Here is a 13,842-nt window from a genome sequence, read left to right as displayed (position 1 = left end):
CACTACTCCCAGGTTTCGGGCTGATCGCTGGTTTTAATTGTAATAACTGAAGCTGTGCATTGACTCTAGATCTATAAATCTAGATCTAAAACATTGAACCTTAACTCTAGATCTGTAACTTTAGATCTATAGCTCTAGGTCTTTAAAAGTTACAGGAGACCGGCCCTCCAGACCTGGAGTTGCCCACCCTTGCTCTAAATCTATAACTCTGGATCTGTAACTCTAGATCTGTAACTCTAGTTCGCTCCTCTTTAGCTCCAAAGATAACTTCAGTTTTGTTTCTGTTCAGCTGGAGAAAGTTTTGTCTCATCCTCACATTTATCTGTTCTAAGCATCTGTTCAGTGACTGGATGGGGTCAAAGGTCACCTGGTGACATAATATAGAGCTTTGCATTATAGTTATGGTAGCTGATCCTATTTCCTGTTATGACCTGAGCCAGTGGGAGCATATAAATATTGAATAGGAGGGTCCTAGGATTGAACTTGGGGTACCCCACATGTGACCTTTGACCTCTCTGATGAGACGTTTCTGATTGAAATAAAGAAATCCCTGTTCTTTATGTAAGATTCAAACCAGTTGAGTTCTGGAAGTTCTGTTGAAGCTTTTTCAGTAACTTTGCTGATGAATGGGAGGTCAGAGGTCAAAGGTCGGCCTGTAGTTCTGCAGTAGTGATTTTATCAGTGGTTTGATAGCTGCTGTTTCCAAAGGGAAAACACCTGAAGAGAGCGATGAGTTACTATTTGGATCAGATCATTAATGACAGGCAGGACTTTCTTAAAGAAATGTGAGGGTCGGAACTGGAGCTTCACTGACTTATCATTTCTTCTAGAGTTTTATAATTAAGTAGTTGAAATTGGGTCATTTTTCCTGTATTTGTTTTGGTCTCCGCACAGCATAGCATAGCACAGTATACTGTGCTCACACAAATTTTTTTAATTTTCTCTGAAAAGAAGCTGAAAACTTGTTGCAGGCATTAGATTAGAGTTCAGGTGGTGACGTCATAGGAGGGTTTGTGAGCCTGTCAACAGTAGCAAATAAAGCTCGAGCATTGTTAATGTTTTTGTTTATGACATCTGCAAAGAAAGCCTCTCTTGCATGTTTTAGTGTTGTGTGATAGTTACGTCGTCTTTCTTTATAGATTTCATAATAAACGTGCAGTTGAGTTTTACGCCATTTCTGTTCGGCTCTACTGCAGAGTTGTCTTGCAGATTGAACTGCTTGTGCATTTCTTCATGGAAATTTCTTCCTACCAGACACAACCTTCACTTTAAACAATCATAATCAATGCATATAAGAGATAGAAGCTCATTCAAGTCAGTAAAGAAATTTTCCTCGTATGTTGGAGTTTTGTATAAACTTAGTATCAAAGTTCGTTTGTGGCTTTAACCTCAATACCGAGATACTCAAAAGACATGAAATGTCCCAAAGAGATTTTACTTAAATTTATGGTATTCTTAAATACTGAAGCCACGCTTCCTCCTTTTTATGTTTTCTATTCTCACTTAAAAAAATTGTAGTTAGAAGGCACTGATTCACTTAGTACGGTTGGTTCTTTATTGTCATTCAACCATATTTCTATCAGAAAAATAACATCAATTTTATGCTGCATCACAGCAGCAGACCCAGTGGACCGGAACCAGGACCAGGTGAGCTGATCGGACCCAGTGTTGGACCAGCACATGTTGGACCTCCAGCAGCCTGGGACCAGGTCTTGTAAGAAAATCTGTTCCCTCCGTTTCGGCAGCGTGCATTTGTGAGGCTTAAGTGGCAAAAGCTGGAAATAGACCGATTCTCTTTGTGATTAAAAAACAAAACGATGTAAGAAGACTTTGTTTATTTATTTATTTTATAATTTTGTTAGCTGCCAATTAAACTGAAAGTTACAACCTTGACATGATTATATGAGTTGCTTTACCGAGAAATGGATCAGATGAAATGAACGGATCCTCTCTGGCTGCAGTTCGCGCTCCCGACACAGGGGGGCAGAATTTCACAAAAGACCTAGAGTTGGTTCTTATGTTTTTGTTCCCAATGTAAGCCATCAACACTTCAACTTTTATATGATTCCCTATTTTATTAATAAACACCATTTATTAAAAGAAAGCGGCAGACTGAACGTGTTTCCATCTTCATCTCTACTTGGGAACCAAACGGCCACCGGATCTTGTTCTGCCGGAAGGTATTTAGAGACCCACATAATACCGCCGTTTCCTTGACAACGAGATTTCTTTGTTGATCACCAAACGGCTCGCACAAACAGGTTTGTTCAGGAAGTAAGTAAACTAAAGTCTTATAAAGAATTAATTAATCGGAACCGGAACATTAGTGCCATGTTTAGACTGAGCTTTATCGGTGTAATCGGATCTCTTAACGTGAACTGGTAACTGAACTGTTCTCTGTGTTGCCGCCCAGCTGAGACTGGACCGGTTCGTATGGAGGAGGAACTGTTCGCTGTGTCATGGTGGGTCAGCTGATTTCCCGAACAGAACCAGCGGAGTTCGGTCTGTAAATAGAACCAGTCGCTTTGTTCGCTTCGGTCCAAATGGTTCCGATTCATTCAGAGCCCAAATGAGACGTTAGAACTGATTCATATATGTTCATTTGATGATTCCTCTTCATCCATCCATCATTCATAGATTATGACATTTTCAGTCCACTAAAACTGAACATGGTCCATATGTGGTCGCTGTTGACACCAGAACCCACCAGAATCGTGGTTCCGGTCAGACTGGTGACGATGTTTAGTGACATCACTTCCTGTCTGTGAACCTGGATTTCTGTCCTCCATGCAGCTCCTCAGCAGCAGAGGCGGCTTTCGACACGTTGATTGGCTGCATCCTGGAGATCATCATGGGTAACCGAGTTCAATGTGCAGATGCAACCAGTGTACCCAGCGATCCCAGTTAGAGCCTCTGGTTTTTGTTTTTGTTTGCAGAAGATGACTTCCAGCTGGTCCAGCGCACCTTCTTGGACCGGCACTACCTGGAGTTTGAGGAGTCTGATGAGAACAAGCTGAGCTACACTGTGATCTTCAACGAATACGTGAGTGGCAGCATCGTGCCTCTGATTGGCCGGCACTGGCAGCATCGTGCCTCTGATTGGCCGTTGCTCTGCAGGTGGAGCTGCTGGAGAAACCTCTGGAGGAATATCTGATGAAGAAGATCCCCGGTTTCAACATGGCCAGCTTCACACAGCTGCTGATGTGAGCTACGGAAGCTCAGAACTGCCAAACCGTCAGAGCTAACATGGAGCCTCTTCATGTTTCCATTCATATTTACAGATGTTTGATTCTAACCTGCTGCTGTGTTTATGGTGATTTCTGGTTTAGACATGAAAAGATGCCGTCCAGCAGCTCAGAAACTCAAACTGTGCTTCTGTTTCCTGGCCACCAGGTGGCAGACTGAAGCTTTCTCCTGTCATCTGCAGGCAACACAAAGAAGAAGTCCCAGACGACATCTTTGACATGCTGCTCACCTTCACCGACTTCATGGCCTTCAAGGAAATGTTTGTCGAGTACCGAGCGGTGAGTGGAGCGGCGCCGATCCGAGCAGATCAAGGATGAGGCAGACGGAACGGCGCTGACCTCTCATTGTGCTTCCTGTGTTTTCAGGCTAAAGAGGGTCGAGGTTTGGACCTGAGTCAGGATCTGCTGGTGACTCCCCTAAACCCGGCAGGTTCTGCTGGACACCAGTAGACCCACCAGAACCTCCAGAACCTTCTTGGCCCTCATATTGGAGCTGCTGCTTTGAGTCTGACAGAAACTCTGACCTGATTCAAGACTAAGAACTCACTGAGTAATGGATGGATGGATGAATGGATGGATGGGTGAATGGATGGATGGATGAATGGATGGATGGGTGAATGGATGGATGGATGGATGGGTGAATGAATGAATGAATGGGTGAATGGTGTTATAAGTTCTTGTTCTGAATTTATTGAAACTGAATAATTTTCCTTCACTGAAGGTCGTCATAGTGATTTTAATGTTTGTGAATAAATTGTCTTTGTTACATTTCTGATGAAATTGTTAAAATTAATTTTGAAATGAAATTGACTGAAACTTAAAGTCCTTTATTGTAAATATGTTTCATAAAATGAACTTTAAAAATCTGATTACAGTGAAAACATAAATGAAAACATGAACGTCTGGATCAGATCGTTCTGTGTAAACAAACATTTTCATTTAAAATGAAGGAAAACAAACCAAACACTTTGATCTAAACACAAATAATTTAAACTTTTATCATCAAGCTGCCGACTTTCTTTCCTTTAACTGGTTTTATTCACAGATTTCAATTTCATTTCAAAATCTTCAATAATTCACGTGCAGCAACCGTCAGCCTGAAGGTTCACTGGATTCTCAACAAATCAGTCGTTGGCGGCTGAGCCTGAGGTCGTCCTTCCACAGAGTTTCCACTCCGGGTCACGAACAGAGTGGCTGAAATTTGCTGTGATCATCTTTAAGGTGTGGTTAATTATTAAAACATAATTCAGATTTCAGATTAAAAAATCTTCATTTCTGGGAATTAAAAGTTTTTTATGATTCAAATTTAAACATTTTGATCCTGGAGGAGAAATTCACTGTTTCCTCCAGAACCTCCAGGATCCGGATTGAAATGGAGCCGTGATGAACTGGTTCCAGGTCAAAGGTCAGTCGCTGCCCGTAAACAGAGATCCAGATGTTTAGGCAGAACCGGTCCAGACGGTAAACAGTGGCGCGAACCTTCACTCAGCGTTTAGCTTCAGGATTATCAGAACGCTGAGAATAAAACCCAAATGGATCGAAAGGTTTGAGAAATGATTAGTGAGCTGGAGTTGAGAGAAAACCTGAATCGGACCAGATCTGAACCAGTTGGTGGTTCAGTTCTGACCTGGTGCGATCAGATCTTCATCAGGTTGAGGAAGACCTCCAGCGTTTCCTTTTCTATCAAAGCAAGACGACGAATCTGGAGAATTAGATGATTACTGGGTCCATGTGAAGGCCTGGTTCTGGTGGTTCTACTGGCTCTGGTGGTCTTGGCTCTGGTGGTCCTAGGTGGGCACGGTGCTGGTGGCGGCGTTCCCTCCATCGGCCCTCCAGTCCAGGTAGGACAGGTAAGCTCCGGCGCCGTACAGCAGCGTCAGCGCTGCTCCGAAGAACTGCAGAGAGAGGAGAAACATCTGCAGACGGTCGCAGTCGGAGCTGCGGCGCTGCAGCTGACCTGCTAGCTGCACAGAAGGAACCCTGACGGATCCCCACTTGGAGAAACAACCAATCAACAGCTGGTTGGTTCTCCAGTCCCTGTTGGTGCAAGCCACCATGCTGTTAACCTCTGACCTCTACCTGTTGGCTTCTGTCTCTCGCTCACCTGACCATCATCTGAGAAGAAGCTGTTTTAAGGGGGAGTTCAGTGAAATCTTGTTAATTATTCTCCTCATGAATCATTTTCTGTTCAGATCCCTGGTTTCCTGCTGCAGAGGGTCAAAGGTTAACGTTTTCACACCTTTAATCTGAAACTAGCGATATATTGTCGCTAATCGGTCGACGCAGTAAAAGCTGATCAGGTGATCTGAGGGTGTGACGGCGTCATGCGGCTGTAAAACTCCTGATCTGTACTTTTCCATGTCAGACTTTAAATCCTGAGAGGATCCGGAAGGTTTGGATCCGGTCCAGAGAGGTTCAGAACCAAAGCCTGGACCTGGTCGGAGGGTCATCTCTGCTCCACGCTTTGGGTTTTGGTCTAAGCGGGGAACTTTCTCCAATCCACATCCGAAGATCCCGTCAGTTCCAAGCAGCGTTCCCATGGTAACGCAGATAAATCTCGCAGTGATGATGAGGAGCGAGCTGGAGGCCGAGCTGCCAGCTTCTACAGGAGGAAGATTTATTTTACAGACAGCAATAATTTGAGTTCTGGAGCCTTTAGAGTAAAACTCATCGGTTCGTTCTCGCTCGCCTTCTTCATCCAGGCTAACCCAGCGTGGAGGAAGTAGGATGGCCATCACCATGGAAACGGACTCCTGCAGACCTTCAGGTGTCTTTCTTCTGGTTTGATGGTCAGATGAGACACAGTGACAAGATGGCTGCCTGGAGGAGTGAGGCTCTCCGGCATTGTGGCGGCAGCATCATGCTGTGGGCCTTGTAGCTTTCAGTGGAGTAATGGAGAACTTACAGCAGCAGCGCCGATTTGTCCGTGGAAGGACCCCTGGAACTGCCGGACCGTGGCGGCGTTGGTCAGGAAGGCAGTGAGGTAGAGCAGGGCGGCCACTCCGTTATACATCATCACCTGCAAACGACACCAGAACCGGGTCAGGTTCTGCTAAACCATTTCACCTTCTGTACCTCAAGCTTTTTACCTGACGGTACCAGTACCGGTACCACCGGACCTCAGCAAGGCCCAGAAATGAGCCGCTCCACCTACCGTCATGGTCCAGGGAACAGCGGACAGCCTCTGGGGGATGCTGAAGAGCAGGACGAGGAAGAGGAGGACGGTGAGGATCCACAGAGCGACGGCCACAAACATCACCCAGCCGTAGGCGGAGACCCGCCAGTAGGGGGCGCCAGCGATCAGAGCCCAGTGCAGCAGGCCCAACACCTGCAGCACAGAGGAAGAGAGGCTGCAGGAGGAGAAGGCCAGGGGACCAGAACCAGAACCATCAGAACCATGATGAATTAGTGAAATCATTTTAATTTTTAGTCTGGTGATGATTTCTCTGTGACTCTGCTGCAGATCTTCCTCTGTTCTCAGCAACATTCAGAGCTGAAGTGATGCAGAGAACAGCAACCAGCAGGAAAGCTCAGGTTTTATTCAGGTTTTATTCAGGTTTTATTCAGGTTTTATTCAGGTTTTATTCAGGTTTTATTCAGGGTTTATTCAGGTTTTATTCATGCTATCAAAGTCATGATAGCAGAGTGATGTTAACAGATTGATGCTAACAAATTGATGTTAACAATGCAGAACTGGGTCACTGCATAGTCAGTAGGAGATGCTGCTGCAGAACCACAGAAACCTCCCAGTGTTACCAGTTGTTCCAGAACTGGACTGGAAACCATCACTATGACCCTAAACACCAGAACCTGATTGTATAATCGGTACTTTACTCTGATGTTCCAAACTGAATGGGAATGATTTCCTGTTCAGATCTCAAAGTAAACCAGTTTCTCTTGACTTTCCCATTTTGTAGAAAATCAGATCTACGCCTCAGTGTTGATATTTGCTGCTGCACACTTTGTTTTTTCTGCCATTCAGCTGCCAGGTGCCATCATGGTTCTGGAGCTAAAGTAGCTAAAAATATTAAAATAATAAAAGTTCTCTGTGTTTCTCTGCTTCTTTCAGGTGAAACGTCGTCTGTTTAGATGGATTTACTCTCGTTCAGAGACTGATGGTGGTTCGGTCTGTAGGAACCGGGTCAGAGCAGTTCTTACCGTTTCAGCCGCCATCAGTGCTGCCGGGACACTGCGCAGGAACGACACGTCCATCCTGGAGGTGGCGCTGGAAGCCAGCCCCCGCAGCCTGCCGGCCCCCTGTTGGGGCTGTGGGGAGCTGGTCTCCGTGGTTACCTTGGAGGGGAAGTCCGCCATGTTATTTTTTTCTGGAGATTCACCTCAGAAAAACAGCAGCACTCCGCACCGTTCAGATCAGGAGCTGCAGAATTAGATCCGTTTAAAACCAGAGAACAAGAAGCAGCGCAGCGTCCTCCTGCTGCTACTGGGGACTAATGGAGGCAAGAACACACTTCCTCCTCTTACACACACACTCACACACACACCAAGTGTTTCGTCACCTCCCTCCTATCTGCTTCTCTCTCCCAGCGCCGCCTCCCATATGGCTCCCAGGGGCCGCTCACCTGGTAACTCATTAATATCAGGACAATAATACACGCACGCACGCACGCACACACACACACACACACACACACACACACATTTGTCTTGCTATCTTTGTGGGGACTTTCCATTGACTTCCATTCATTTCTACTCATTTCTACAGCCTAAACCTGACCTTTACCCTTTTCCTAACCCCATCCATCACATACCTAACCCTAACCAACCAAAACTCAATTCATACCTTAGCCCTAACTCTGACCCCTGACCCAAAAACAGGGTTTCCCCTCGTGGGGACCAGGCTCCGGTCCACACGAGGAGCGATTGGTCCCCACAACGTAGTATATGTCAGGAAAATCGTCCCCACAAGGTATTACAAACAAACGCACGCACGCACGCACGCACGCACACACACACACACACACACACACACACACACACACACACACACACACACACACACACACACACACTCTAAGACTGACTCAACAGCGCCCTCTGGTGTCTGATGATGTTGATGTTTGAATACTGATCGTCTATATCAGCTCTTCACGCGGCTCACATAGTTACTAGGAGTCACATGACTTCTTTCTGTTCTCTGACAGGAGGAACTGATGGCGTTATGATAGAAAAAGCTGATTTTTATTTTTGTCAGCTGAATATTCTCTTTATTATGTTTTTAAACTTAAGGACATAATCGATAAAACCGCCAAAATAATCCAGACGACCCAGGAACCACTGAGGTGCAAACTTCATTTAGGATTGAAACTAAATCATGTTTTCAATTTGAACTCATTCAGCCCCAAAGTTTCCCAGAATGCATCTGGAGCAGAATGAAATAAAGAGGGAAGATGGGTGAAATGAGCACACGTTTATTTATTATTTATGAGGATGAAGTCACACAGGAAAACAGCTTCAGGAACATCTGCAGCATTTGACATCCAAACTTTCTGTTTGACACATATTCACTTTAAATTCTTCTGATTTCAGGCATTAAAAGAGAAAAACAGCAGACTGAACCGCAAGAAATAAATACCATCACAAGAACAGGAAGCAGAATTATTCTACACTTCCTGTCTGAGACACCAGTAACATTTCCACACCTGCTAAAATATCAGACCCAGAAAATGGTTTGACTTAAATAAATAGGATTTATCCGTCTGTAACGTCAGGTTGTTGCCATTCAGTCGACAAGAGAAGAAAAGATCAAACCGTGAAGATCAGGACGGGGGACAGGTGAGTCCTCAGGTGTAAAACTTGCTGCTGTTTATCTTCTTCTCCTTTGACCTGAAGACGAATCAGAGTTAAAGCTGCAGTGAATAAGTGAATCTGACCTGATATTAATAAAAACTTTGATCATTTTATTTTTTATCTACTAAAGGGTTAAAGAGGAAATAAAGTCTAAATGTTTTATACTGCTGCTTTAAACTTCATGAGCGAAAATCACAAGGACATGAAATCTTTAAAAAGATCCAGGACTAGTTGAATATGTTTGTCAAAATATGTTGAAATTTTCCAATTAATTAAAAAATTGCTGTTTGTGATTCGCCAAAACTCATAATTACTTTAAAAATGTACGTCTTTTGATACATTTTTCAACCAGGGAGGGCGCCATTTTTTCACTGCTGGGTTGATGACGTCATCAGGTCCAGTCTGTACTGGAGTCTACAGAGTAAACACAGGAAGGCCAACTTTACCCCAGTAGTTTATCATATTGCGTTTGACTGGTGGCATTTAGATAATGCCACACTGTAGCACTATTTGCTGTAATTTAAAAATAAAAATAAAAATTGAAACAGAATCTGGATAATTTCCCACATGAAAGAAAGGGGAGCGCAGTGCGAGAAGGAGCGGAACACAATGAAGGACCTAATCTGGACCCTGGACATTTCTCCACAACACTTTGAGCCATTTACTTTTGTTACGCTTAAATTCCGGAACAAAAGTATGTTTTTATTCTTTTTTTAATCTTTTTTTGTTTTGTTTTTCCAATATCTCTTTCTTACTGTTTATTCAATGTCACATGCTGTTTTTATTTTGTTTTTTAATTATGTAAAGCGCCTTGAAATGCCTTGCTGCTGAAATGTGCTATACAAACAAAATTTTGATTGATTGATTGATTGACTTATACCAGCAGAACCAACAAAGCTAACAGATGATCTATGACAGATCTCAGATCTTCTCTGCTTTCTCTTTATTCCTGTCAGCTCTTCAGAGAAACGAGCCGCTAGCAGCGATGCTAATTCATTGTGGTACAAAACTTAACGATCTTGTTCCTGTCGCTCCCCTGATTAAACTGTCAATTACGATCCTCTGCACTGAGCAGCTCTCTGACAGCAGACGGTGTGTCCGTAAACTTGCTTGACTAAAAATTGTATTATAACCAAAAAGAGAGATGTAACTTCTATCATGAATATGGACTAGCAAAAAAAAACAACCCTACAAATTACAATGAAATTATCAGCCATGGTATACAATTAGCAGATATAACCATACAAGATGTTAAATTTGGTATTTTCATCAATGATCACTTCATTCACTATAGAATAAATAATGTTTTATTGTTAGCTAAATTTCATATACACAAATGTCGCTTTTCTAAAACCATTCCTAACAGTGGATGAATGATTTAAATTTGTTTTATAAATCTTATAAAGCAAAAAATGGGTTTAAATTGTCCAATTTTTTGAAAAGTTTCTTACTTTAATATGCTGCCCTGTTGTATGTTTAATTTTTCATTTTGCTATGCATCATTTATTTCTTTTTTTCCTCTTTCCCAGTTGTTGTTCAGCTCTGTTGACTCTTTGTTTATTCTGTGATCTTATAATGTAGACATTACGGTACCTTTATGGAGCTGATTGCATATGTTTATATAATAACAATAAAAATAAATAAATAAATGACAATGAAATAATGTTACTTCCGCTAGCCGCCGGAAGTAACACCCATAATCGTTTCCCCAGTGAGCCTCCCAGGAATAAGGTCAACAACACGGTTCACCTTTCGCGGTCTCGCTGCTTCGCGGATACTTTTTGTGCAGTTTTTTATGTGTTCTGCGTTCTGAATGGTTAAAAGATATGTAATACAGATTGGCCATTCAGGAGATGGAAACTGAAACTTTGAATGCCTGCTGAAAAAAGCTGTGGCCGGAGGCTCTGCAGCAGATCCAGCTGTGAAGCTCCGGATCACATCAATGCCGTGATTGACGCACACGAACATCCACTGACCTGAAAACAGGTTTGGTTCTTTGGTTTCAATGTAGAGTATTTAATTATGCTGTGTAATAGTTGTAAAAAAAAAACAAAAAAAAACTAAAGGTAACTACTTCGCTGATTGAGTTAACAGAAGTATTGTGCTGTGGCAGTTCGGCTATGGATAACATGTAAAAAGTCTTTTTGCCCTTCAGTGTTGTCTGCATGCGAGAAATTTCCGTATGTAAACAATAACATGCAAGGGCCAGCATGCCTAGGTGGGCCCCATGTGGGGAAAAGGAGGGCAGCCCATATGGGTCCCATATGGTGGTGTCCCACATGGGTTTGTCCATGTAGGGCCCATGTGGGCTGTGGCCCTACATGGGCCACAGCCCATGTAGGGCTAATATATGGAGGGCTGATATATGGGTCCCATATTTGCAAAAAAAAAAAAAAAAATGTTGGAAAAATACTATCGGAGCAACTTGGAATTTTTTTTTCATGATATATGAAAAAAAAATTCTGATATATGGGTCCCATATGGGACCCATATATCAGCCCTCCTTTCCCCCACATGGGGCCCACATGGGCATGCTGGCTGGGGGGTCTTATGATTTTGATGAAGTCAGAGCCTCACCAGCCATGAACCTCACCGCACGTCACTGGCTAACGGAGCTAGAACACCAGCACTGAATGTGAAAATAGGCCTGTCACGATAACGAATTTTGCTGAGCTATTAATTGTCTCAAAAATTATTGCGATAAACGATAATATTGTTTGAAGACCTTTTTACACAGATTTAATGGAAATGATGTAATAATGCATGTGATTTCCTGCCAAAGATAGATGCACTTTATTTTTAAAAGAACACCAAACACTTAAAACAACCAAAAACAAAAATAAAATGGATTCTCAGTCTCCGTTAATAAAAAATGTACCTGAATAAAAACTAAACAGAGCCAAAGTGGAAATAAATACTGCATTCAACAGTGCAGATTATGAAGTCTGTATATTGGCCTTCAGTAATCAGTAGATTTAAATAGAGAAGATGGGCACATCCGACCACCTAATGCAGAAGTTCACACTACACCATCTTTTACCCCCATTTTCCCCTTACGACAATCTTACAACGTTGGCCGATCTAAGATTGTCACTGGTGATTAGTCTGCGGTGTGTGATGGTGGATCGTCGGTCAGAACTAAATCGGGTGTTTTCCCCGACTGGGAGCTTAACCCAGCTTGTTGAATGTGACAGGTAGCCAATCAGAAAGCGCGGATTCCCCTTGGAGCTTTCTGAGGGGAAAACACGGAGGGGAATCCCAAACAGCTGACACTTTTCAGCTGCTCTTCCTTAAGGTGACATAAATAGGTTATAATGATTTTCATTCAGTCAGCACTGACTCTAGCCACATGCATTGCAGGTAGATTGTAGTAAAACATTGATTAATGCCTGGTTTTGAAATTAGTTAACTGGACTTGTAGCCATTATTTTGTGCCCATTGTTGGGCTCCAAACGGCTGAACCCGATCGAACCCGATTGAACCGTTATACCTAGGGTTTCTGTCGGCTGGTTTGTGGTCTCTCAGGTTTTGGAAATGGGCCGACAATCAGTCGACAGTTCTAAGATGGTGTAGTGTGTGCTGGGCATTACACTGAGGAAATGAGGAAGGGAGGGTGAGTGGAGAGCACCGGAGTTGAGCCTTTTTTATTCAGTCATCAACAGAAAGAGAAAAAAGCAGGAAGAGACGATAAAGCCGATAATTAAAATGAAGTCGATAGCTTTAATTTATCGTGCGATTAACTGATTTATCGTTTATCGCGACAGACCTATGTGAAACCACTACCAACAACGAACAAAGTTTGTAGCCTAAACCACTGTTGCCAAACCGGACTCAGAGCTACAGAAGTTCTTACCGGATCACACAGTGACCAGAGGTGAGTCTCACTCATTGTTTCATTATGAACCTGAAGGCAGCAGCAGCTCCTACGGCCAACTCTTCCTCTTCCTCTGTTTGCTCCTCCTCTTCATCAGCTCTTGTTATTTCTACGTTCTGATTGGTTTCAATGCGCTCCGGTTCAAATTAAAAAGGCTTAATAACGTTACTCATCACTGTTTTGGCTGGAGGAGCCAGGCAGTTGGACCGCTATACGTCATTTACCCAGAATACATTTCAGCATGAACATAGCGACATTAATGTGACAATATTTTATTAAAATGTATAAAAACTAAATAACCTACAGTATTATTACATATAAAATAAACCAAATAAAGTCGATTGTTGCAACTAATCGTGGATCCCTTGATTCGTTTCTTAGTATCTCTTGCGCTGCACGCCCTCTAGTGGCAGCACCTGGTATAACAAGAACAAAAATGGCCTGATTTATGGCTCTTTTTCCAAAATATGATCATGATTCATTTTTCTGTCTGCAGCGTCAGTTTAAAAGTGATGATGTCAGTTCTGCCGTCTGCAGCTGACCAATCAGAGCAAAGCATGATAAAGGAAAGGGAGGGACTTGGCCAGCCAGTCTCTTATTGGATGAAATCCTGGGTGTCACTAAACAACAACCGGACCCGCTGCTCTGGCAGTCTGAGCTCACATATGAAATAAAATCTCTGTTCTTCATTTTTTCGCAGCTATCACTGAAAATGAGTGGTTACCATGGAGACCAGGTACCTGTGTCTCTCGCTGGACTCGCGGACCAGCTGGCCGTGCAGCGCGGGGCGCTGCAGGTTGCTGTGCGTGTCGTACAGGAAGGGCTCGCTGTGCTCCACCTGCTTCTTCCTCAGCTGGCTAGACGACGAGTACAGCTCCTCCTCGGCTCTCTGGACGGGTCACAGGGTCAAAGGTT

General features: G+C 43.3%; 3 protein-coding genes across 3 annotated transcripts in view; 1 reads left to right on the top strand and 2 right to left on the bottom strand.

The window, feature by feature from the left end:
* Positions 1-2,048: 2,048 nt before the first annotated feature.
* Positions 2,049-4,025, top strand: arl2bp (ARF like GTPase 2 binding protein). The gene is made up of 7 exons (XM_014973365.2): positions 2,049-2,274; positions 2,414-2,462; positions 2,794-2,855; positions 2,937-3,043; positions 3,118-3,203; positions 3,428-3,524; positions 3,612-4,025. The coding sequence occupies exons 2-7, from the start codon at positions 2,434-2,436 to the stop codon at positions 3,693-3,695; spliced, it is 465 nt and encodes a 154-aa protein (XP_014828851.1). The 5' UTR covers positions 2,049-2,274; positions 2,414-2,433; the 3' UTR covers positions 3,696-4,025.
* Positions 4,026-4,051: 26 nt separating this feature from the next.
* pllp (plasmolipin) lies at positions 4,052-8,268 on the bottom strand. Its single transcript, XM_014973363.2, has 4 exons — positions 7,404-8,268; positions 6,400-6,573; positions 6,151-6,264; positions 4,052-5,140 (listed from the first exon to the last, which is right to left on the bottom strand). Exons 1-4 carry the CDS (start codon positions 7,557-7,559, stop codon positions 5,033-5,035), a joined length of 552 nt encoding a protein of 183 aa, XP_014828849.2. The 5' UTR covers positions 7,560-8,268; the 3' UTR covers positions 4,052-5,032.
* A 390-nt stretch (positions 8,269-8,658) lies between these two features.
* plcg2 (phospholipase C, gamma 2) overlaps positions 8,659-13,842 on the bottom strand; it is a 35,422-nt gene continuing 30,238 nt past the window's right edge. The window contains exons 32-33 of the mRNA XM_088006083.1: positions 13,668-13,816; positions 8,659-9,089 (exon numbers count right to left, since the gene is read on the bottom strand). Of these exons, the coding sequence (XP_087862209.1) occupies positions 9,047-9,089; positions 13,668-13,816 (192 nt within the window). The 3' untranslated portion in view covers positions 8,659-9,046. The remainder of the gene's footprint in view (positions 9,090-13,667; positions 13,817-13,842) is intronic.

Source organism: Poecilia mexicana, unplaced genomic scaffold (genome assembly GCF_051168715.1).
Source record: "Poecilia mexicana isolate PSO_F unplaced genomic scaffold, ASM5116871v1 scaffold_6, whole genome shotgun sequence".
NCBI classification, from domain to species: Eukaryota; Metazoa; Chordata; class Actinopteri; order Cyprinodontiformes; family Poeciliidae; genus Poecilia; species Poecilia mexicana.
Note: the sequence above shows the minus strand (reverse complement) of the source record. Positions and strands in the feature narration are given on the sequence as shown.

Excerpts from the sequence above, each read along its gene's own strand:
- arl2bp (XM_014973365.2), top strand. The coding sequence starts at position 2,434 with ATGGAGGAGGAACTGTTCGCTGTGTCATG. Across the intron at positions 2,463-2,793 it reads GAACTGTTCGCTGTGTCATG|CTCCTCAGCAGCAGAGGCGG; the intron begins GTGGGTCAGCTG and ends TCCTCCATGCAG. Across the intron at positions 3,044-3,117 it reads CTGTGATCTTCAACGAATAC|GTGGAGCTGCTGGAGAAACC; the intron begins GTGAGTGGCAGC and ends GTTGCTCTGCAG.
- pllp (XM_014973363.2), bottom strand. The coding sequence starts at position 7,559 with ATGGCGGACTTCCCCTCCAAGGTAACCACGGAGACCAGCTCCCCACAG. Across the intron at positions 6,574-7,403 it reads CACTGATGGCGGCTGAAACG|GTGTTGGGCCTGCTGCACTG; the intron begins GTAAGAACTGCT and ends TCTGTGCTGCAG. Across the intron at positions 6,265-6,399 it reads CTGTTCCCTGGACCATGACG|GTGATGATGTATAACGGAGT; the intron begins GTAGGTGGAGCG and ends TGTCGTTTGCAG.